Here is a 15,762-nt window from a genome sequence, read left to right as displayed (position 1 = left end):
GCACATTCATATTCATAGCAGTACTATTTACAATTGCCAAGAGGTGGAAGCAACCCAAGTATCTAGCAACAGATGAATGGATAAACAAAATGTGGTGTATACATATAATGGAACATTATTCAGCCCTAGAAAGGAAGGAAATTCTGACCCATGCTACAACATGGATGAACTTTAAGGGCATTATGCTAAGTAAAATAAGCCAGTCACAAAAAGACAAATAGTATATGATTCCATAATTTTATGGCCTTTTCACTCCTGTAATTCAGCAAGTGGGATGGAGTGGCACCCGGTGGCTTCTTCTCTCCCATTGTTCGGCAAGTGGGAGGGAGTGTTACAGCTCTATTACTTCTGCTGCCGACAGCTTGGCGAGCAGGAGTGCTACATCGCTTTCATTCCCACAGTTCAGTGAGTTCTGGGTTCTCGTCCCGTGACCAAGAGGAATCAAGGCACATGGACATTGGAGAGTGAGTGAAGCAGAGTAGAATCTAATTGAGTGACAGAAAGAAAGTTCTCAGCATTGAGAGGGGACTTGAAATTGGGTAGCCATCTGTGATGCTGAGTCTGGGGTTTTTATGGGCTTAGAATAGGGGGGTGCATGCTGATTGGCCCATGGATGGTCTTGGAAAAAGCACCATTTGATTCGTTAAAAGATGTCATTCAGAAGGAACCAACTGAGAGAGAGTAAGATGGGGATAGAAGTTCTCACTCTGGTTGTGGACTCTCTCCGGATTTGGCAGCTTGCTTCTCAGGCCTTAAACTGTCCTTGGCTTGAAGATCAGGTCACTGGAGATCGATCCCTGTCTGCCCAGGAATTTATCTGTCTCCTATAACTATAAACGTGAGGTATCTAGAGTAGTCAAATTCATAGAAACAGAAAGTAGAATGGTAGTTTCCAGAAACTGAGAAGAGGGAGTAATGGGGAGTTGTTGATGGGCAGAGTTTGAGTTTTGCAAAATGAAAATGTTTTGAAGATTGGTAGCATAGCACTGTTAATATACTTAACAATACTGAACTGTGTACTCAGAAATGGTTAAGATGCTACATTTTCTGTCATGCACTTTTTAAAACCACTATACAGAATTTTAAAAGAGGGATAAAGAAAGCCAGGTCTGTGTAAACCGGGCCTTGAAAAAGGACACTCTGGTTTTTGTTATGATCAAAAGATGATGAGTTCTCTTTAGATTGTTGAATTTAAGGTGCCTACCAAACAGTAATGTCCAGGATGTTCTAGATGTAACAGGACTGGGGCTAGAAGTGTAGAGTTTGTCATCCACACATCAGAAGTACTTAACCTTCATGGAGTTGAATGAGCTCATCTATGGAGCAAAAGTAGAAACATAAAAAAATTGAAGGATAGAATCCCAGGTTCCAGCTTAAAAAGTGGGCAGGTAGTAGATAAGAAGGCTCTGAAGAAGAGAAATAGCAGCCAGAGATTTAGAGGAAAATACTGTCCACAGATCAAGTAGAGTAAAGATAAAAAGTTACCTAGAGGATTTGGCTGGCAGGCCTTTGGTGACCTTGCCAAAGTGCCCATATAAGAATGGTGGGATGGGGTCCTCCATTTCTCCCACTGGACTCCCCTCCTCTACACACAGGCTCTTAACCTGTGGTTCATGGGCTTGGGAGAGGCTTCAGGCAGTCTGTGCAAATATAGCAAAATCTAGGTAAAACCAGGAAATCTAGGCAAAATGTTGCATGAATGTGTTTTTCTTCTGGGAAGAGTTTTTATGACTTTCATCAGATTTTTAGTAGGTTCCGTGATCTGATAAATGTTCTATGGGCCAGAGCATATGGAGTGAAAATTCAGTATTTCTGCTACCTTGATTTCACTTAAATTATGACTGTAATTCCTTTTTGTGGACCAAGTTTAAGGATTTAATTACAATTTATAGTATTTTTTCTTATGGGAAGATATTGTTGACAAAAAATAGCCAAACTCTGTAAAATATTTAGAAGTTTATTCTGAGCCAAATATGAGTGACTATGGCCTGTGACAGAGCTTCTGGAGGTCCTGAAAACATGTGCCCAGGGCAGTTGGGTTATAGCTTGCTTGTATACATTCTAGGGAGACAGAAGTTACAGGCAAAGACATAAAGCAATATACGTAAGGTAGACATTCAGCCCAGCAAGGCAGGACATCTGGCAGGGACTGGGAGGTAGGGAGGTGGTTGGGGTCCCAGGTCATAGGTAGATTCAAAGATTGGCAATTGGTTGAAAGAGTTAAGCTTTGCCTGAAGAGTTGAAGTCAGCGTAAAGAAATGCTTGAGTTAAGATAAGGGCTATTGTGGAAGCCAAGGTTCTTATTATGTAGATGAAGCCCCTAAGTAACAAGCTACAGAGAGAATAGATGGTAAAATCTCTTATTGGACCTTAAAAAGTGTCAGACTCTTAGTTGAATCTGTCCTGGATCAGGAAAAGACCTGGAAAGGGAAGGGGATTCTCTACAGAATGCAGATTTCTCCCACAAGTGATGACTTTGCAGGACCATTCCAAAATATGTCAAAGAAATATATTTTGGGGCAAAATACTTTGACTTCCTTTATGGCCCGTTGTTTGTCATGGGATGCTATACTAGAGTCAGGTTGGAATTTGTTATCTTATTGCTACAAAGAGTCTGTTTTGTCAGCCTTATGATCTTTGTTTTAATGGTAATGCTGGTCAGTTGTGCCTAAACTCCAAAAGGAGGAGGTATAACAAGGAGTATCTGACCTTGTCTTCCCATCATGGCCTGAACTAATTTTTTCAGGTTTTCTTGGGGATCCCCTTGGCCTGGGGGTAGGTGGTTCTTCAGTCAGTTGCAGGGCTTAGAATTTTATTTTTGGTTTACAATATCATCCAAGTTTTTTTTTTTTTCTTTTTTTTTGAGACGGAGTCTCGCTCTGTTGCCAGGCTGGAGTACAGTGGCACGATCTCGGCTCACCACAACCTCTGCCTCCTGGGTTCAAGTGATTCTCCTACCTCAGCCTCCCAAGTAGCATGCCACCACGTCCGGCTAATTTTTGTATTTTTAGTAAAGACAGGGTTTCACTGTGTTGGCCAGGCTGATCTCGAACTCCTGACCTCATGATCTGCCTGCCTTGGCCTCCCAAAGTGCTGGGATTACAGGCATGAGCCACTGTGCCCAGCCACAATATCATCCAAGTTCTAAATTGACATGCAGATGATCCCATGTTATATAGTATGTTTAAGTTGGAAACTTGTGACTTCTATAGTTTAAATTTCAATGGTTAGTCAACAGGTTAGAGGAGAACACGCACTAGAAATCAGCCCAATAGTCAAAGAGAGATAGTCTTACTAATGTATCAGCCTGCGTGTGGCATTTTCAGCACCTGCCCTGCATCCCCTTATATTTTGGATGTTACAGGCAGAAAGCATTCTGCATATTCATATGTGTTTATATAATCTCTGTATAGCTCAGTTTCCTTACCTGTAAGCAAGTTAATAGTTGTCAGATATTATGTAATCTGAAAATGAACTTTACTTGTATAAACACTTTTAAATATTCTTTTTTTTTTTTTTTTTGAGACGGAGTCTCGCTCTGTCGCCCAGGCTGGAGTGCAGTGGCGCAATCTCGGCTCACTGCAAGCTCCACCTCCTGGGTTCACGCCATTCTCCTGCCTCAGCCTCTCCGAGTAGCTGGGACTACAGGTGCCCGCCGCCACCACGCCCGGCTAATTTTTTTGTATTTTTAGTAGAGACGTGGTTTCACCGTGGTCTCGATCTCCTGACCTCGTGATCCGCCTGCCTCAGCCTCCCAAAGTGCTAGGATTACAAGCATGAGCCACCGCGCCTGGCCTTAAATATTCTTAAAAGGTTTTTACATCTTTACCTTTCTTTCAGATTTCTAGCATTTTCCCCACATGTGTGCAATATGAATATGTATTGATCATTCAATACATATGTATTGATCATTCTTGAATTAAATCATTCTGTTTGAATTAGATCATTCTTTCCTTCTGTTTGAATTAGATCATATCTTGTGAATTTTGCAAGTTCAATAGAAGAACAAATCTGAGTGCACAGAAATCCATCCTCACTTTTGGAAAAGCAGTTTGGAATATATATCTCATTGATGGTGGTGCAGGAGGGTAGCATTCCTATCTTAAGAAATTAAGGCAATGAGTCATATTTTATAAACTCTACCACTGATATTATGCCAAACAGAACTAAGGCCACATTTCAGCCTTGCATCTGAGAGTGATACTGCTGATCAAGAAGACTTGGATGTAGAAGATGACCATGAAGAACAGCCTTCAAATCAAACTGTCCGAAGACCTCAGGCTGTCTTTGAAGATGCCGTGGCTACCTCAGGCGTGAGCACGCTCAGTTCTACTGTGTCTCATGATTCCCAGAGTGCTCACCGGTCACTGAATGTACAGCTTGGAAGGATGAAAATAGAAACCAACAGGTAAGTCCTACACTGACGTGGGTTGGTTTCTTTTCTTTTACTTTTACTAAAGAGCATGTGTTTTTGGTCTACAGAATATGATGCCCTTATCCCATTCATGGAAACTTGATTGAATGCCTTTCTTTATAAAACAAGAGAGGTTTAGTTTAGCCTCTTTTGTCAAATACCACTTTCTGCCTCTACCAATTTAAGCCTTTTTCAGCAGCATTTGATTACTTCTTCATCTCCAGGTGCCCTAAGAGTTTTCCAATAGCTTCGTTGTAGCCTCATAGACTGTCTAAGAAACAGGCTCAGAGCAGCATGTACTTCCCACTAGATAGCTGAAAGAACAGAAAGCTCATGTTTTTCAAAGCCGTTCTTATAGGAGAGGAAGATCACTGAGGTCGAGGGAACAAAACTAATTAATGTTGCTAAAGATTTGTATTTTAGAACCTAAAAAGGAAGATAATTGACCACATTTATGATTCTATTTTATTTTTGATATGCTGTAACATATCTGGAGTATAATTTGCCTTTGATAATTTGGTAGCATAGAACCCACAGGATCAGATTATTAACAGCAAATGTTTCCTGTTCTTCGCAGATGTTGTTGGTACAGTTCAAGGTCTGAATTTTTATGATTTATAGCTTCCTGTGCTGCCTACAGTTGACATGTGGGAAACTGACTTTATGACTCTGGGTTTGCATTAAAAACTTTTTTTTTAAGCGAATCAATAAAAGTTGTTCAAATATTTAGAAACCTTAATTGAAAATTCTAGTTGTTCACCAGGGAGATTAAAAATATCTTATTTCCAGTCATAAAGTTTAGGTTTTTAAAGGCAAGCTTGTATACCAAAATGAGTACGAGTGGTAAAAGCTCATCCTATATTCAGAAACATGAAATTTGGTTGCATGGTTAAGTAAATCCATATAGACACATCTTCTACGATGTGCATAGAGCAGTCTTATTTTAATAAAGGGAGATTGCCTCTCTGACTTTCATATCCCAGTTTTGTCCTCTGAAACCCAGCTCTTGCCATCTCTACTATTTAGTGAGAAAGAACTTGGGTCTTTTCTCTTCTGAGACTTCATGGAAATCTTGGTTTGCCTCATTCCTCCTCTTCTCAAGCACGAGTCCAAGGATAACACCCCATCGTTATGGAAGGTGTCCGTGTTAGTCACTTATCTCTAGGTTTCCCTTTGTTGCCCAGTCCTGCGTGGTGGTGTTTTTTGGACTCCTGCTGTGATCTCTGGAGGAAGAAAGTTCACTCATTACTGTTTTGGTTGACCTCCTCCCACCCATGACTTCTGGTTAGAATTACACAGATAGTAAAGCTACTTTGTTTACCAAAGAGCTGGTATATCTGCTTTTCTGGCCCTGAAACCTCCTGTCTACACACCTGGCTATGTCAATAGGACCTGCCTCTCCTAATGCAGCCTAGACACAACTCCTTTCTGTTCTCTCCTTGGTCTATTTGGTTAGCGTTGTGTTCACCACCCTGGCGCCACTGTCTACGATGCTTGGGCCATCTGCAGTCCCTGAGGGCTTCCGGCCACTTTCTTCACAGCTTCCCCTTTCTCTTCTGAGGGTCTCTTGGTTCTAGCTGAGGGCCTGCTTCTCACATCTGCCCATCTCTGTTGAAAAGACTAGCATTTACCCACATTTCTTTATTACATTAGTATGTAACTGCAGTTTTCACAACAACCCACACATTTACGCTTTTTACTCTATATATTTACATTTGAACCTGTGAAATCTACAGATAATCAGCCTCGTTTTTCCTTTTTCAGTAATATCTCCCACGGCTCTCCATCACCTGCAGAAAAGTGAGATGAGGGACGATGTTTGCTTCATGCATGATTTGAAGAAAGGACAGCTGCTCTAGTACAAAAACCAAGTAATTGAAATAAGGGACCAGTCCTGTCCATATTGGTCCTTCTAATTTTCAGTTGAATACTACCTGAAATATAAAGGCATACCTATCGCAAAATGAATCTAGAGGAAATGTTAGTGTGTTTTTAGGAAAGGTTGTAGCTCTCATATTAAAAATTGTAAGCTTAGAATATTTAGGATGATCACTGATGAAGGGAAATCAGGTTTATCCTGCTTGGAGGATCACCTGAGCCCAAGAGGTTGAGGCTGCAGTGAGCCATGATTGCACTATTGCACTCCAGCCTGGGTGACAGAGCAAGACCCTATCTCAAAAACAAAAACAAAAACCTGTCTCAATAGGAGCTGCCTGTTTATCTAATTTCCCCATCCTACAGTTCTGGAATTACCCACCAATCCACCTCACCACTCCTGCCCATCCAAGGTTAAAAATTGACCTCGTGGCAGATCCTGCCATACTTTTTTGGAACAGAAAGGCAGACAGTTGCCTTGATTTCAAAATATTGCCCTACTAAATAAACACAAAGTAAAAATAAAATTGATGTACTGGATTGTTCTTAAGACAAATACTTCTAAGAGCTGGATTTGGAGCAAATGAGGTAGGCTGTCAATACTCTGCTTCCAGTGTTGAAGTTCTGGTGTTTAAGGTGTTAAAAGAAAGCTTCAGACAAATTAAATTTAATGGAGTTTAACTGAAGAAGAAAAAAATAGTTTGTGAATCAGGTGGCCTCTAGAATCACAGCAGATTCAGAGAGACTCCAGGGATGCCTTGTGGCCAGAACAAATTTATAGAAAATAAAAGTAAAGTGATGTACAGAAATCAGAAGTGTACAGAAAAAGCTGGATTTGTTATGGGTTGGCGTTCACCTTATTTGAACACTCAGCAGTGTATGAGTGATTAAAGTATGGCTCCTGGGATTAGCCAAGACTCAGCTATTGTTACAGACGCATACTCTTAAGTTAGGTTTCAATCTTGCCTACCTGTTAAGTTATAGTTTGTCCACGAAGACTCAAATATGCAAGAACGGAGTCCTTCTCAGACCATATTTCATTTACTTCAACAAAAGATAAAAAGAAATTACATAGTCTAGACAAACATAGGTTAAACTCTAGAAAACGTCACTGTGTTCCTTGAGAAAACAGTAAGAAGATACCATCACTATCCTATACGTATAAATTAGCAAGTAGGACAAAAATACATACCAGATCAAAAAACTGCCAACTTAAACATTCACACAGAGCTTCCTGCCCATTTCTTTGGATATCATTTGTTTTGGAAGAGATAAGAAGCCTCCCTCCAAGACCCTCTGCTCCCTCTTCTAGCTTTCAGTTCATGCTATTTCATCCACCTCATTGTGCACCACACTGACCCTGCAGCTGTCTTTGTTAACTTATTTTCCTCCACCCACCTTCTCTGTCTACCTCTCATTGTGTTTTACTTTTGTCCCACCTCTGCTACCTCTCTGCTGTGATCCCTTCTCTCTGAGGATCTCATCTTTATGTCCTGTGGGAATGGGGTCGAGCCTGGGGGTCTAGGAAGGTTTCCTTCCCACTGAGTCCTGGAAAGGCTCTTTTCCAGGGACTGAGGCAGCAAGGAACAGAACAGCCCTTATTAAAGACCAGACACTGACTTGGCACTGTACCTATGCTGTCTCATTTAATGCTCACAATAATCTTTTCTGGAAGCTTTAGTTTTCTTTTTTACAAATGATTTGAAAACTGAAGCCTGGAGGCATTAGGTAATTTATCTAAGGTTAACACAGGAAGTGCAGGGCTGAACCAGAACACAAGCCCAGATCTATCAGTTGCACGATGCTGCCTTCAGAGTATGTCAAGTGAAGCAGAAACAAACTTTTCGATGGAACATGGTCTTGAGTTAAATCTATCAATACTCAGAAAATGAAACAAATAGAGTTGGTTAAGAGCTGTAGGTTATGCAATGATTTATCTTGATAATCTTAATAATGATATATTTTAAATTATTTCTGAATCCAACTTACATTAAGATACTTTTCTAAAAAATTAGAGCACCTCTTTTCATAACTTGGAATGTTTTCTTTGAGAAATTCTATTGGAAATGGTGAGTAGGTTACCAGTTGGCTCTCAGTTGCACAGCAAACCTTCTGTGGGTAAGAACTTTGGTATGAATATCACAGTTTCTCCTTGTTTCTTTGGAGACTGCATCAGATGCCAACTAGGAACTGAATGTACCAGGAACACAGCTATCCTTTTACCCACTTCACCCCCGCCCCCTTAGAAGGGAGAGGAATAATAGCAACAATCACAATTGTAGCCACAACCATGAACATTTATCGAGAATTTGTTATGTGCCAGATATTCTAGGCGACCTCACGTATGACTGTTTCTCAAATTTACATAGTTTACAAAAAGTGATTACCTTTCTGATTTGCATTGATTATGATATTATGCACATTTGCCAACTTTTTTAAATGGGGGTCCATACCTGTAAAATATAGGTCTGTTAATATCTGTATCCCATATTTATATCTTTGACATTTATGGTCATAAAAAGAAATATCAGAACACATCTCTGAAGATTTTGGCAAACAGTCTGTGGTGGAGGTTTTGAATTCTTGCTGGCAAGCACAGTCTTCCAAAGCTTTGCTTCTGGACATGAGGGTCTGTGAACCTGCAACATCAGTGTCACTTGGGAGCTCATTATAAATACAGTCTCAGAACTCACCCCAGGGGGGACAAGAATCTTTATTTCAATAAAATCAGGGGTGTCTGTGCTTATTATAGCTCATGTCTAGAAGGTTACCCTAGGCCTGGCACAGTGGCGTGTGCACACACCTATAATCCCAGAGCTTTGGGAGGCTGAGGTGGAAAGACCATTTGAGGCCAGGAGTTCAGAGACCAGCTTGGACAACATAGCAAAACTCTGTCTCTACAAAAAAAAAAACAAATTAGCCAGGCATGGTGGTGCATGCCTGTGTTCCCAGCTGCTTGGAAAACTGAGATAGGAGGATCGCTTGAGTCCAAGAGTTTAAGGATGCAGTGAGCTATAATTGGGCCACTACACTCAGCCTAGGCAACAGAGAGAGACCTTGTATCTAAAAAATAAAAATAAAAATAGAAGGTCACCCTGTGTCACCTCCTGTCAAACAATATATTTTTCTTCTGCAGATTACTGGAAGAATTGGTTCGGAAAGAGAAAGAATTACAAGCACTCCTTCATCGAGCTATTGAAGAAAAAGACCAAGAAATTAAACACCTGAAGCTTAAGTCCCAACCCATAGGTGAATAGCAGAAAGTTTTGTAGTAATACTGTTCAGCCAGGCTGCCACAAAGAGCCAAGAAAGCCAACAGGAAGTTTTATTTGTGGCTAAGTCAGCATTTCTCACTTCTACCATGACTGCAAGCAGGAATTCCTTTAAAAAAAAAATCCAATTTTTAACTGTAGCAAACTCATTTCTTACAAGTGCAGTAAAAATAGATTATTCATAATCATCTTTTCCTGAGATTATGTATTACTGAGGTAAATAGGGCTCTCTGTTTTTAGTCTTTATTTTTAAAGATTTCACAATGAGATTACTAGAATAAATAATACTTTTTTGTCATATTGTATTTATATTCTGTGTATTCTAGCTTTTTTTCCTTATAATTTGAAGAGGCTTAAATAGAATAAAGATGTATTAGTAAAAAGGCATAGGTGGGGAGAATGTTATTTAGCCCATTTAGAGGAAAACAGAATTCATAGTTATTTGTTTAGATATGTGGCTCTTTCACAGTGGAAAAAGAGATTATGATAATTATATAGTTCTCTGCTAATTGTGTTCATCTGTATTGCATGAAAAACACAAAGTCTAATTTTGGTGCACAGAGTTTATTCTAAGAAACCATAAACTTGATATGAAAGTGTAACATAGGAGTATCATTTCATTATTGCTTTTGCTCCTTGTTTACTAGTAAATTCACTTGTCTGAGTTTTATTCATATTATCATTTATACTGCTCATCTCAATTGTTTCTATGAAGTGTTCTCTGATAGAGCAAAATCTTTTAAAGTATCAATAAATGTCTGTTGATTGTGAGGGTCTCAGATGACCTCTGTTCGGTGAAACTAAGAATATCTTCCCAAAATTCTGTTCTAGAAATTCCTGAATTGCCTGTATTTCATCTAAATTCTTCTGGCACAAATACTGAAGATTCTGAACTTACTGACTGGCTGAGAGTGAATGGAGCTGATGAAGACACTATAAGCCGGGTAAAGAAAACTGTCTGTGGGACAAGTATTCTTTCACTTGGTTTCATAATGTTGGGTGCCTGCTATGTGATGGGCACAGGGGATACACTGGTGAGCAAATCAGACCCAGCCCTGCCCTCCTGAGGCTTACAGACCAGGGTAGGCACGTGATAATCAGCTGACTCCACAGATACAAATGTGATTCCACACTGGTAAATTCTATGAAGAAAAAGGTATCAGGTGTTATTAGACAGGGAGAGAGAGGTTGGGGAAGGTTGTTGGAGAAGGGGATGAAAGAGCTGAAGGCTAACGGAATATGAGGGAATAAATAGGCGAATTGTATGTATGTTCAGGAGGGGTGTGGGAGGGAGACCAGAGAAGAACCTTGTGCAGTGGGGCTGCAGTGTGCACAAGACAGCGAGGCAGGCAAAAGCTCTGTGGTCCTGAGCCCCTTAGGAATTTTATATGTTTGAAATGAAAACCAGAAAGAGTGGGAAAAAAATAAAGACAGAATTAAAAGAAAAAATTTCTTGTTTCTAATTCTTTGTATGTTTATTTTTATTTTATTTTATTTTATTTTTTTGGAGACAAGGTCTTGCTGTTACCCTGGCTGGAGTGCAGTGATCATAGCTCCCTGCAGCCTTGACCTGCTGGGCTCAAGTGATCCTCCCACCTTAGCCTCCTGAATAGTTGGGACTACAGACATGAACCATCATACCCGGCTAATTAAGAAAAAAAACTTAGAGACTCTCACCATGTTGCCCAGGCTGGTCTTAAACTCCTGGGCCCAAGCGATTCTCTCACCTCAGCCTCTCAGAGTACTGGGGTTACAGGCATGAACCACCACGCCAGGCCTGTTTGTTAAATTTTTAATTCTTTTTCAACATTATTAGATTCTACTGGGCAGCAGCTATTTTATTGCTACTTAATAAAATGAATCCAGTCAACTTATTTCAGAAATATTTTCTATACAAACCATATTTTACCTGTAATAATCTAATTCCTCTCTGCTCTGTATAGACTTTTTTTTAATTTTGTTTTTTGAGACAGAATCTCACTCTGTCGCCCAGGCTGCAATGCTGTGGTGCGATCTCAGCTCACTGCAATCTTTGCCTGCCAGGCTCAAGAAATTCTCCTGCCTCAACCTCTCAAGTAGCTGGGATCACAGGCATAATGCCACCAAGCCTGGCTAATTTTTGTACTTTTAGTAGAAACTGAGTTTCACCATATTGGCCAGGGTGGTCTCGAACTCCTGGCCTCAAGTGATCCACCCACCTCAGCCTCCCAAAGTGCTGAGATTACAAGTGAGAGTCACTGCACCCAGCCCCTATAGACTTTTGTAATGAGCGTGAATAGCATTTGTTTATGTTCATTATATGAACACACAGGCATACATTAAAAGATTGTAATATTTAATAGAAAGGCCCTCTTAATACAATATTGTTTTAATTTGTTTTATATTTAAAATTTTAAAATAATTAAGAATAAAGATATCTCTTCTTTTGACTTGATAATTTATTAACTAAGTAGAATTTCAGGCCGCCTTAGAAATCTACATTTAACAAGTTATGCTGAATACATTTAAACAACTCCAGAATATACATTCCTCTAACTTAGGCTCAAATCCCAATTAAGGAACAGTAATTGATAATCTACTAAATAATTGCCCTTTTTATTTGGTTTAAAAGTAAAAGCTTGAGGCCAGGTGCAGTGGCTCCTGCCTGTAATCCCAATACTTTGGGAATCATAGGCAGATTGCTTGGGGCCACGTGTTGGAGATTAGGCTGGTCAATATAGTGAGACTTTGTCTCTATATATAAAAAATAATAATAAAATTTAAAACTATAAAGGTGCAGTTTAAATTAAGACTCTGCTTTTATGGTGAATTACAGTCAAGTGCCTTTGCTTAACCATGAAAAAATAAGTTCAGAAATTAAGCATAGGAAATACCTTTCCAGGAACACTTTTTATCCACTTGAGAAAAAACAAAGCTATGTAGCATTGAACTTCTAAATACAGGATTTGCTTTTGAACAGCAGATGTGATTACAAGTGAGTCTCATCTGTTCATTAGAAGACCGTTCAGAAGTTCTGTGTCACTTGTAATCTTTTTGCATTTGGAAGTTAATATGGATGCATTTCTATTTTTTTTTTTTTTTTTTTTTTTTGAGACGGAGTCTCACTCTGTCGCCCAGGCTGGAGTGCAGTGGGTCAATCTCAGCTCACTGCAACCTCTGCCTCCCGGGTTCAAGCGATTCCCCTGCCTCAGCCTCCCATGTAGCTGGGATTACAGGCACACGCCACCACGCCCAGCTAATTTTTTGTATTTTTAGTAGAGATGGGGTTTCACCACTTTGGTCAGGCTGGTCTCAAATTCCTGACCTCAGATGATCCGCCTGCCTCAGCCTCCCAAAGTGCTGGGGTTACAGGCGTGAGCCACTGTGCCCGGCCTGGATGCATTTCTTTGTATTTATTGAGTAATAGGGAGGCCTTTCCCCTAATAATCCTGGAAGATTGTGTTTTTAGTAGATTCCATTATTAGATTCATTTTTAATTATAGTCAAGGTTTACATTATGAATAGAGTTTGCGCTTTATTAAAGTTATATAAAACATCTTTTGTGCATATTCTACTTTCTCTACAGTTTTTGGCTGAAGATTATACACTATTGGATGTTCTCTACTATGTTACACGTGATGACTTAAAATGCTTGCGACTAAGGTACCACTTTTCTTTCTGTTGTCACTGTGGAAAGAGCACCAGGCTAATATCAAAAAGTCTTGAGTATCTGCCCAGGCTGAGTCAAAGGCTACAAAACTAGCTTTGTAGTTCTGGACAGAGCTCTCTAGCTCTTAGCTGCTCTGAGTAAACTGAGTTAGTTGGACAATGCTATTTTTGAGGGCTCTAATAACCAATATTTCTGTATTAGTAAGTGAAAATCAACTGGAAGAATTTTTTTGAATTTTTTTGAATAAGATGCAGACTAAGTCCATGCAGATATTCTGAAGCTGCCTTAAACAAGTGCTTTAATTGAGTTCATGATGGTGTTATACTCAATAAATATTTGGAGGAGGTGCTGACTTGCCCTCCAAAAACCTGGTATAATCTGAGATAATTTCCTATTAATTAAGGCCAAGCATATAACTTTTTTTTTTTTTCCGAGATGGAGTCTCACTCTGTCACCCAGGCTGGAGTGCAGTGGCATGATCTCAGCTCACTGCAAGCTCTGCCTCCCGGGTTCACACCATTCTTCTGCCTCAGCCTCCCAAGTAGCTGGGACTACAGGCGCCCACCACCACGCCCAGCTAATTTTTTTGTGTTTTTAGTAGAGACGGGGTTTCACCGTGTTAGCCAGGATGGTCTCAATCTCCTGACCTCGTGATCTGCCTGCCTCGGCCTTCCAAAGTGCTGGGATTATAGGCGTGAGCCACCGCGCCCAGCCCAAGCATAAAACTATTATACCCACCGTTACAAAGACAAATTTCAAAAATGCTGAAACTCTAAAATGATGTTTTGGGACATAGCAGTTTGTGGGGGTGAAAAGGGAAGGAATGGAGGGAAGATGAGAAAATATATACAAAAATAATACATAATAACTGATCAGACTTTGGGATCTTCTTCTGACCAGAGCAGATGAAAGCTAAGAAGTCACTTTTCTATTTCAAGGGCAATGTTTCAAATGAAATGTTCGTTTCACCATGTTCTTGTGTCTTTAAACAGGGGAGGGATGCTGTGCACACTGTGGAAGGCTATCATTGACTTTCGAAACAAACAGACTTGACTGTCGTTCAATTTAATCTTTGATGGAAATTCTAAAAATTAATACAGAGCTGATCTTCTTGGGTGTGGGAAAATCGAACGGAGAGGAGAAAGGAGCTGCACTTTAAATCCAGTATTTGTTTACTCATGTTAAAAAAAAAAAAAAAACAGACAAAACACACTGAAATTTCCTAACTACATCTATTTCTATAATTTTTAAGGACTCTTCATAAGGACTCTTAAAATAATCCTGAACATTAGAACTCTAATGTTCAGGAAGATTTTAATCTAAGCATTTTTATGGAAATATTTTTAATGCAGCAGCTATTGCACTTCAGCCAAATGTTTATTTCACACAAAACGGATGTAACATTTCATGTGATTGTGCACCACTGGAACAAAACCAAAATGTGACCATAACTGTTTAGGCTTCTGTGTGTTTGTAATATGCTCTAGTAATGTGAGTAGAAATACATAATTTCAATTACTGTATAAAGTTTATGTTTTTTTAAGTGTGCAGAATCTGAGAGCAATGGTTTTTACTTCTCTGTGTTAATTATAATATTGACTCTATTTTGTAACTTAAGTTTCTGACCTGTCGTACATTTGTTGAGTCGTTTATGTACTACTGAACTGTACCAGTTGCACATGCTTGAACCGTAGTAATGTTAGCTTGTTCTAAAGCTATCCATTGTGTCATATTTACTTTAAAAATTAAAGAGACTCTCAACATACTGTTTTCATAAATTCTAAAGAATTCTTATTTTGTGTTGACAAACTAGATAATCTGCTGTTAAATTTCCAGTCATTTCTCCAGCTGTAACATTAAGTAAAATCTGTCTTCTATTCAAGCAGTCAGACAACTGACATGCAGGTTGTTCCTCAGAGGAACAGAGGTTTAAGAAAGAGGGTAAGCCTGGGCAACAAAGTGAGACCCCATCTCTACAAAAACTCAAAAATTCAGCTAGGTGTGGTGGTGCACACCTGTGGTCCTAGCTACATGGGAGGCTGAGGCAAGAGGATCACTTGAGCCCAGGAGGTCAAGATTGCAGTGAGCCATGATTGTACCATTGCACTCCAGCTTGGGCAACAGAGTAAGACCCTGTCCCACCAAAAAAAAAAAAAAAGAGGATGAAGAAAAAGAATAAAGGAAAGTCAGTATATTTTTCTCAAGGCCCCAAGTTATCTTGGATGACTATTGTATATCTTAAGGGGTCTGCAAAGACCATCTTAATGGAGAATACTGCTTTACTGCTTGCTTTTTTTTTTTTTTTTTGAGAGAGTCTTGCTCTGTTGCTCAGGCTGGAGTGCAGTGGCACCATCTCAGCTTACTGCATTCTCCACCTCCCGGGTTCAAGCGATTCTTGTACCTCAGCCTCCTGAGTAGCTGGGATTATAGGCATGTACCACCACACCCAGCTAATTTGTATTTGTAGTAGAGATGGGGTTTCGCCATGTTGGGCAGGCTGGTCTCGAACTCCTGCCCTCAAGTGATCTGTCAACCTTAGCCTCCTAAAGTGC

General features: G+C 39.8%; 1 protein-coding gene across 6 annotated transcripts in view; it reads left to right on the top strand.

The window, feature by feature from the left end:
• Nucleotides 1–14,418, top strand: part of MAP3K5 (mitogen-activated protein kinase kinase kinase 5) — a 243,106-nt gene extending 228,688 nt beyond the window's left edge. For all 6 annotated transcript variants that reach the window (XM_032159847.2, XM_058435587.1, XM_058435586.1 and 3 more), the window contains 5 exons: nucleotides 4,165–4,408; nucleotides 9,426–9,538; nucleotides 10,393–10,505; nucleotides 13,127–13,203; nucleotides 14,203–14,418. In XM_032159847.2, coding sequence (XP_032015738.1) covers nucleotides 4,165–4,408; nucleotides 9,426–9,538; nucleotides 10,393–10,505; nucleotides 13,127–13,203; nucleotides 14,203–14,263 — 608 coding nt within the window. In that variant the 3' untranslated portion in view covers nucleotides 14,264–14,418. The remainder of the gene's footprint in view (nucleotides 1–4,164; nucleotides 4,409–9,425; nucleotides 9,539–10,392; nucleotides 10,506–13,126; nucleotides 13,204–14,202) is intronic.
• The last annotated feature ends 1,344 nt before the right edge of the window (nucleotides 14,419–15,762 follow it).

This window comes from Hylobates moloch, unplaced genomic scaffold (genome assembly GCF_009828535.3).
Source record: "Hylobates moloch isolate HMO894 unplaced genomic scaffold, HMol_V3 SCAFFOLD_2, whole genome shotgun sequence".
Lineage (NCBI taxonomy): Eukaryota > Metazoa > Chordata > Mammalia > Primates > Hylobatidae > Hylobates > Hylobates moloch.
This window is presented reverse-complemented; position numbering and strand designations above follow the sequence as displayed.